Consider the following 8,903-nt stretch of genomic DNA (forward strand, 5'->3'; position numbering starts at 1 on the left):
GTCTGCCTAACTTGAGAAGGTAATCTATCCGCAGTAGTAGTACCCAACTTGGGAAAAAAAGTTGAAGAACCTTTAGTAAAAAGATTGGGTTGTTGTACAGCAGCACCCATTATTGCAGCTCCACTGTATGCCTGCATCTTCTTCACTTCTCCTTAAACATAACAAGGAGCACTTCCTATCAGTATGCGATATATGTACTGAAGATTCATGAACTACAAATCAACAGTATGACAACAACAGGTGACAGATCTACGAAAAATAAGAGAATCGAAAGACATATTACAGTATTTCACATAAGTACTGAAGGGTAAGATTAAAAAAGGAGCAAAAACACAGCAAATAGCACTTCCTATCAGTATTATACATACATACTCATGGATCGAACCAAAAAAAATGGAAAAACTTCAAATAAAACAAAATTAGAAGAGTTTTGTATCAGTACGCCATATATGTACTGTCAATTCATACACGAAAAACAACTGTAACAAACCTAAAAACCATAAAAGCATCAATCAAATCGATTTGATTATCAGAATACAATCAAAAAAACAAATCAAAAGAAGAAAAACCGAGCAAAATAATCAAACAAGATGATTAGAAAGCATACCTGGAAACAGAAAACAAATATTCTCCTCGTAAATCATAACGATGCACCATCTTGTTCTTGTTCTTCTTCTTCTTAAAAGTAGACTAGGTTTCTGTCAGTACGGGATATACGTACTGTTGGTTCATACACAACAATCAGATGCATGTCAAAAATAATTAACGAATCCGTGAAAAAACAGTATTGAAACACTTCTATTTCAATATTCCATATATGTACTTCTGAATCAAATAAAAAAAGGTCTTCAAAACTAGGTTTCTGTCAGTACTGCAGATACGTACTGTTGGTTCATACACAAAAATAAACCGAAACACATCTAAAACCAACAAAATGAAACTGATATGATCAGATCTAGTGAAGAAATTGACAAAAAACATGATTATCCATATAGATCTGAACTATTTTTTAATAAAATAAAATAAACAATCAAACAAGGAGATCAAAACATAATCAAACATCCATTAAACGATTAATATTAGAGCCCTAAAATAAACATTACTAGATGAAAATTGATTATAAAAAAAAAACTAGACTAACATCAACAGTAAGAAAATCAACCTATATATCTTGCAAAAATCTTCACCGGAGGAGTTCTTCTATAATATACAAAACGATAGCTTTGGGATCGAATTGGCGACTCAATTAATGAAATCAAAAAAATCTCCAGCGTGAAAGCTTCTTTGGAGCAAAACCAAAAATTGAAAGAGAATGTGACGATAAGAACCAGGAGATTAAATATCTAGAGGTGGAAGGTTAATTTGGGAATTTTGAAATTACGCATTACCGGTCCCGCACGTGTACCGGACCAGGGGATAAAATTTTTGGTCCAATTTTCTCTGTTTCCTTTTATTATGGACCTCTGGTTACTGGGCTTTAATGGGTGGACCTGCCATTAACTAAGACTACCATAATAGTACCTATTGGTAATTCCAACATATCCTTATATACAATAATAAATTTGTTCCTACTTGTTTATTACCTTATCCATTTAAAATTAGATTACCTTAATACCCTCACCCATATAATATTTTTCTTTATTTCAAAATGGAACAAATTTCTTCCTCTACCACTTCACCACCACTATTGGCACCACCACCACCAACATTCAATTACCATTCCATCACCATCGTTCAACAACCACCACCTACCAACCGCCACCACCACTAATATTTCACCACCACTCCTTAACCACCACCATTACACCACCAAAAATCCTCCATCACCACTAGTCCGTTTCCGCCACCACCATTAGTTCGCCGCCGCCACTACTGGTTCAGATATTTTTATATCAACATCAGTAGTTGATCCAAACAAAAATAGAACCAACAGTAGAAGTTGATCCAGTTTAGGGGATCAACAACGATAGTTGATCCAAAAAAAAAGGATCAACAGTAGAAGTTGATCCAATTTAGTGGATCAACAATAAAAGTTGATCCATGTAAATAGAGTGAACTTGGTGTGAGTCGAACACGCATCATCTGACATAGTGTCAGTCATGCTACCATTGCACCAAAAGTTCAACATTGGAAGAAATTTACATGATTTAAACTACAAAGCATGATTTGAACTAAAAGCATGATTATACTTATCCAATGAAATATTGTCAACAATAGGAGTTCAAAGGATCAACAACAGTAGTTGATCCATAAAAAATTGGATCAACAACAGAAGTTGATCCCATAGATGGATCAACAACCATAGTTGATCCCATAAAAAATTGGGTCCACAACATGAGTTGATCCCATAAAATGGATCAACAATAACAATTAATCCCATAAAAACATAGACACCATTCAAAGCAACATTTGTCACTGCCCTAACATCCACCACCACTACCGCAAAACACAAATAACCACCACTACAACTATACCTTCCACCACCATCAAAATCATACAACACAAATACAATTATAATATTGTCATTACCACCAACCTAAAAAAAGGCGTCAACAACAATAGTTGATCCCATTTAGGGGATCAACAACATTAGTTGATCCAATAAAAATTGGGTTAACAATAGGAGTTGATCCAATAAACGAGATCACCAACAGTAGTTGATCCGATAAAAACTGAAGTAAGTAGGTTACTGAAAGGATAATTGCTATACCTGGAACGCCATCAACATATTGAACTCGATCTCGAACACAGATTCAAACCTCCATTAAAATAGCACTAACAGTTCCCATCCCAACTGTGACCCAAATCAAACAGAAACTTCATCTTATTTGCTGATCTAACTCGATCTCAATCTTAATTTCATCTTAGGAACCCTAATTTCACATTTCTTTCTTCAATCTCTCAGTTTAGATTTCACAACAGCAGAACATATTAACCTTAATAGATATGTTGATAGCGGTTGCGGAGGTAACAGAGGTGATGGTGCTGGTTTTGGTGGAGGAACTCGACATGATGATGATTCTTTGATAATCTAACTCGATCCCAATCTTAATTTCATCTCAGGAACCCTAATTTCACCTTTCGTTCTTCAATCTCTCAGTTTAAATTTAACAGCAGCAGAACATATTGACATTAATAAATCTGTTGATAGTGGTGGCGGAGGTAACGAAGGTAGTGGTGCTGGTTGTAGTGGAGGCGATCAAGATGGTGGTGGTGATGGAAACGATGAAGATGGTGGTGGCGACGGAGATGAAGATGGTGGTGAGCTCGATCGTTTTTCTCCGGATGAGAAATAAAGAAGATAAGAAGAAGCAGAAATGGGGTATATTTGGAAGTCCCTAAATTGTTGATGGGCCACTGATGGTCTTATAGATAAAGAGAGACATAATTATTATGTGATAAGGATATTTGTATAGACCATCAAAAATATGGATAATAATTCAATTACCACTTATTTTAAGGGCATCAAATCTAGGTGCAACGACATTTAAGAGGGTATACACCACTGCCAAAAACTTAGAGTTCCAACGACATTTATTAATAAAATGGTTAGAAATATAAAATATTTATGATTATTTGATATATTTTGCATTTTTAGATGTAAAAATAATAAAATGGTTAGAAGGGCACAAATTTAGAAGAAAATAATAGTTAGAAAATACTAGATTACATAGGTTAAGAGAAACTAAAATTAGTTGGAAAATATTAAATTGTTAGGGGAGGCTACTTAATTTTTTTTTCTATTTTTTTTAAATATAAATAATTGGTAGGAAATAAATAAAACAAATAGATTAACAAAGTTTTTAATTACAACCCGTTCCAATGTTCTTGGACACAACTAGACCTTCATGCAGCACCCTCCAAATGAATATGTGAATTTTAGGCGCAAGGAATTTAACATTCCAGAATTATTTTCATGGGAAAGTATCATTATTATTACCAGAAGAACAAGGTTGTCTATCTTTGAGAGTTTTTATGTAGGATTTACAAGAGAAAATACCATTAGGGTGAGGTTTCCATATAACCGTTTATCTTCTATGCTTTCAGCAACATCTGGTAAGTAGGTGCTCAGAATCTGAGCGGCTGAATGATTTGTTAAGAGTTTGTGGGTTAACTCATCGTTCAATGTTCTAGGATCTTGCAAGATGAGGTCCGAGACTTTATTAGTGGTACCCAAAGGAGGATTGTCTTTAAGTTCCTGTCTGTTTTATTGGTTCTTGATTAACCAAGGATATTTTGATATGTGATTCCTTTCACCACTTCCCACACTCCATATACAACCTTCTGCTAAGTCTTCTCTACATTTTAGGATCACTTTCCATGTAGAAGAACTTCTTGAGTTGACTTTTACATCCCAAAATGATTGATTTCTCATGTATTTAGCTTTCATTATGGAAACCCATAAACAATCCTTATCTTATATGAATCTTCTTCCTAGTTTAGCAATTTGAGATCTATTCAGATGAGTGAGAGATCTTATACCTAATCCTCCATTGTCTTTGGCATCCATGACTTTAGTCTAGTAATGAAGTGGAGCTTTTTTGTTCTTTGATTGTGGCCCCACCAGGAGTTCCTGATAATTTTGTCAAGCTTCTTTATCACGGATTTAGGCAGAATAGTTGTAGACATATAGTACGGAGGTATAAGCCCTAATACATGCTTAATTAATATCATTATTCCAGCATGATTAAGAAAAATCATTTTCCAACCAGAAAGTTTGTTCTCAAACTTCTCAATCAAAAAGTCATAAGAATTTACCCTATAAGATGGCTTGAGGAGTTGAAAGCCCAGGTATTTATAATTACTCTCCATTTGTTTTACTCCAAGTCTAGTAGCAACTTGACTTTTTCTATCTTCACTCACAACTTTGCTGAAAAATATTGAAGACTTGTCCAGGTTGGCTTGTTGACCTGACCATCTGGCGTAAATGAAGAGTAAATCTTGTAAGCTTTTCAGGGTTCCATCATCCATAGTCCCGAACAAGAAAATGTCTTCAGCGAACATAAGATGAGAAAACGTTGGGGGTCATCTGTTGGCTATGTAGCCGTTATAGAGGTATGAAGCTTCCATTTTTCTGATTATCCACGATAGGCCCTGAGAACATAAAATGAATAGGTATGGAGAGAGGTTGCAACCCTGCCTTAACCCTCTTCCACTCGTGAAATGTCCTTACGGCATACCATTGATATTGATGGAAAACGACGCAGTGGTTACACAATTCATAATAAGATTGTGATTGTGACACCATAAGCCCTAAAACATTGACTTAAAATTCTAAGAAACCCTATCATAAGCTTTACTGATATCTATTTTCAAAGCAAAACCCCCTAAAATAAAGTTGGATAGACCCATTGAGTGAATAAATTATTTGGAGTGATAATATTGTCTAAAATAAGTCTCACTGGCACAAAAGATGATTAGGCTTTGTCCACAAGCTGATCAAGTAAAGGTTTAAGTCTTTGTGCTATTATCTTTACCACGATTTTGTACATAATATTACATAGAGAAATGGGTCTATACTCCACATGTGTAGATGGATGCTTAACTTTAGGAATTAGAACCAAGTTACTGGGATTTAAACCTTGGGAAATACTTGATGTTATAAAACAGGATTTAATTAGAGTTGTTACCCCAGTTCTGACTTTATCCCAGCATTTCTTGAAGAAAATAAGGGGCATCCAGTCAGGCCCTGATGATTTGAGTAATCTCATATGCTTGAGAACATTCCATATTTCTTTTTAAGTTGGAGTTGCACTGATGGCATTGTTCTCATCTGCAGATAGTTGAACGTTAGAACTGAATTGAACTGCAAACTGGTGTTCTTGGGGGTCTTTTTTGAAAATGCTGGAGAAGTGTTGAATTAGAGGGTTAGCAATGCTCTTTTGGTCTGAGATCCAAATGTTGTTGTTGTTTTGAAGAGATTTAATGACATTTTTCTTCCTTCTTTGCTTGACATCCATGTGAAAAACTTGAGTGTTTCTGTCAGCATTTGGGACCCAATTGCTCTTGTTTCTTTCTGCCAGAACTTTCTCCCGACTTCGATTAGATTTTCAATTCTCGCAATGACTGGCTTCTTCACCTCTAATGTCTCAAATGAGACGTTTTTTGCATCTCGAGTAGATTTTTCTTGGCTTCTTCCACGACTCTGGTAACATTACCGAAGATCTTTTTCCCCTAAGCAGCAAGGCTAATACTAGCTCATTCAATCTTCTTCATAGCTCCACCACTAGCATTGTCTCGGGCTTTGTGAACTTTAGTTCAGAAATCTTTATTATCAGTTAAATGGTATTCAAACCTATAACCAGGTGTCCTCTTCTTGCATATTCTGTTTAGATTGAGATAAATTGGGGAAGGGTCATTTCCAATTATAGGAAGATGAAAAACCGATGCATTCGGAAAGCGCAACCACCAATTTGAAGAACATATCACTCTATCAAGTCTGGCAAAAATAGGTGGGGCATCAATTGCATTATTATACCAAGTGAAGGCAGGCCCACAATATCCCAAATCAACAAGAGCTTTGTCATTTATAAGATTGTTGAATTCTCTGTTGTGGTTGTTGGAGTCGATTCTGGCACCTCTTTTCTCACTTTGGGATTTAATGGAGTTGAGATCCCCAATTATGCAGTTTGGATTGTTGATGTTGTTAATATATTTGGGTATACCAAACCAAAAGGTGTTTTTATTGCTTCTGACCGGTGGACCGTAGGTGCAGAGTAGATCTCATTCAGGCACCAATAATTGAGAAACAACATAGTGAATATGATTAATACTACTCTTGATAATGTTCACAATTACATTTTCATGCCAAAGTAACATATGCCCTCCTTTACTTCCCACAAAGGGAACAACAAAATGATTACTAAAATTAAATTGATTTATGAGCCTAGTGGCTTTATTGTGATCTAATTTAGTCTCAGAAAGAAAAGTAATTTGTAGGGTACCAAGTACTACTACAAGATGAAGAAGATAAAAATGGTAGCAAGCTACCTTCTCTCTGATAAATCAGAGCCTAAACTTCAATTGAAGTAAAAATGGGTTTTCATTACATGAGTTTCAGGAGAAGAATGATTGGTCTTTAATAGACCAATCCTCTCTAACAGTATAAACGGCTAATAACTCATCTAACTCATTACAGGACTCAAGGAAATTGACTCTAGGATGAGTACACCCAACAATTGGTTAATTACACCCCTTAGTAACTGATTCAAAAATATAAGGTATGCATACTGAACTGTGTGGCACATGACACTGCCCCTCCCATTTAGAGATCCTTTTCCTCAAGGATAAAGTCTGGAAACTAAGCTTGTATATGAGCAGCATCCTCCCATGTTGAGTCTGCAAGTTCTGAGTTGCACCATTGTACCAAGACTTGTGGAATTTGAGTTGTGCCTCCGAAAGTAGTTCTAATGTCCAAAATAGCAACAGGTTTAATTAAAAACTTACCTGCATGGTCCACGAGTGGAAGTTGAGGTGAGAGAACAGCTTGCAATCCAATCTTCTTATTTAGTTGAGAGACATGAAATACTGGATGGATTCTAGACCCCACAGGAAGCTTGAGTTTATAAGCAACAACTCCAATTCTTTGTATGAGCTTGAAATTCTTTCTCACAGCAAATGATGTTTTCATATAAGGCTGTAGCTTCAAGAAAACTAAGTCACCCATTTCAAAGTTTCTGTCAGACCTATTTTTATCTGCAAAAAATTTCATTCTACTTTGTGCCTTGGACAGTTCTTCCTTCAACAATTGCAACATAATGTCTCTTTCCTGCAAGTAGTTCTCTACAGTAGCAACAGAAGTAGAAGAAGGAATGGGAAAAACCAGATGAGGAGGAGCATATCCATATAATGCTTGAAAGGGAGACATTTTTTGGCTGGAGTGGTAGTTAGTGTTAAACCACCACTCAGCTAAAGCTAACCATTGCAGACACTGTTTTGGGTGAGAACTTGTCATGCACCTCAAATACTACTCAACACATGCATTTGTTCTTTCAGTTTTCCCATCAGTTTGAGGATGGTAGGCAGAACTGAGCTTCAGAGTGGTGCCCAATGATTTGAAAAGAGCTTTCCTGAATTGTCTAATGAAAATCTTATCTCTGTCACTCACAATTGGCTAATGAAGTCCATGAAGTTTAAACACATGAGAAAAAAACTCCTTAGCAACTGTCATGGCAGTGAATGGATGGACAAGAGGAATGAAGTGACTATACTTTGTTAACCTGTCCATAACTACTAGGATAACATTCTTTTTAAAGGACATTGGAAGGCCTTCTATAAAATCTAATGATATGTGTTGCCAAGCAGTGTCAGGTATGGGAAGTGGTTGGAGGATACCCCTTGGAAATGAGTTGTCCCCCTTGTTGCATTGGCACACATCACAAGTCAGTCTTCATATTGGGCAAAAAAAATGAAGTTCTAGCTCTGTGGTATGTGCCATTGATGCCAGAATGGCTTCCAACAGAAGATGCATGCAAGGAATATAATATAGAAGATCTTAGTGCAGTACCTGAGCCAATATAGAGTCTCCCCTTGAATATTATAATGCCATGTACATAAGAGTAGTTGCCCTGTGTAGGAGTCACAATGGGTTTAGTAAGAAGTTGTTGAGCTGTGGAGTCAGACTCATAGATGGAGATAATGTCCTGAACCCACTGAGGCTGAGATAAGGATAAGGAAGAAAATGAAGCAGAAGGCAATCTGGAAAATGCATCATCAGCCTGATTTTCTAATCCCTTTTTGTACTTAATGACATAGTCAAAACCCATTAATTTGACTAGCCATTTTTGCTGTAGGGCAGTGGACAACTTCTGCTCCATAAGATACTTCAAACTCTGATGATCAATATGGATGATGAACTATTGACTACATAAATAGTGCTTCCATTTTTGAACAGCCATGAAAAC

The 8,903-nt window shown here is 36.2% G+C and overlaps 1 protein-coding gene across 1 annotated transcript; it reads right to left on the reverse strand.

The window, feature by feature from the left end:
* Positions 1–7,300: 7,300 nt before the first annotated feature.
* LOC113291510 lies at positions 7,301–7,867 on the reverse strand. Its single transcript, XM_026541036.1, has one exon. The coding sequence runs from the start codon at positions 7,865–7,867 to the stop codon at positions 7,301–7,303; it is 567 nt and encodes a 188-aa protein (XP_026396821.1).
* Positions 7,868–8,903: the final 1,036 nt, after the last annotated feature.

This window comes from Papaver somniferum, chromosome 6 (genome assembly GCF_003573695.1).
Source record: "Papaver somniferum cultivar HN1 chromosome 6, ASM357369v1, whole genome shotgun sequence".
NCBI classification, from domain to species: Eukaryota; Viridiplantae; Streptophyta; class Magnoliopsida; order Ranunculales; family Papaveraceae; genus Papaver; species Papaver somniferum.

Bases quoted from the DNA above. Each gene is read 5' to 3' on its own strand.
- LOC113291510 (XM_026541036.1), bottom strand. From the start codon at position 7,867: ATGTCTCCCTTTCAAGCATTATATGGATATGCTCCTCCTCATCTGGTT.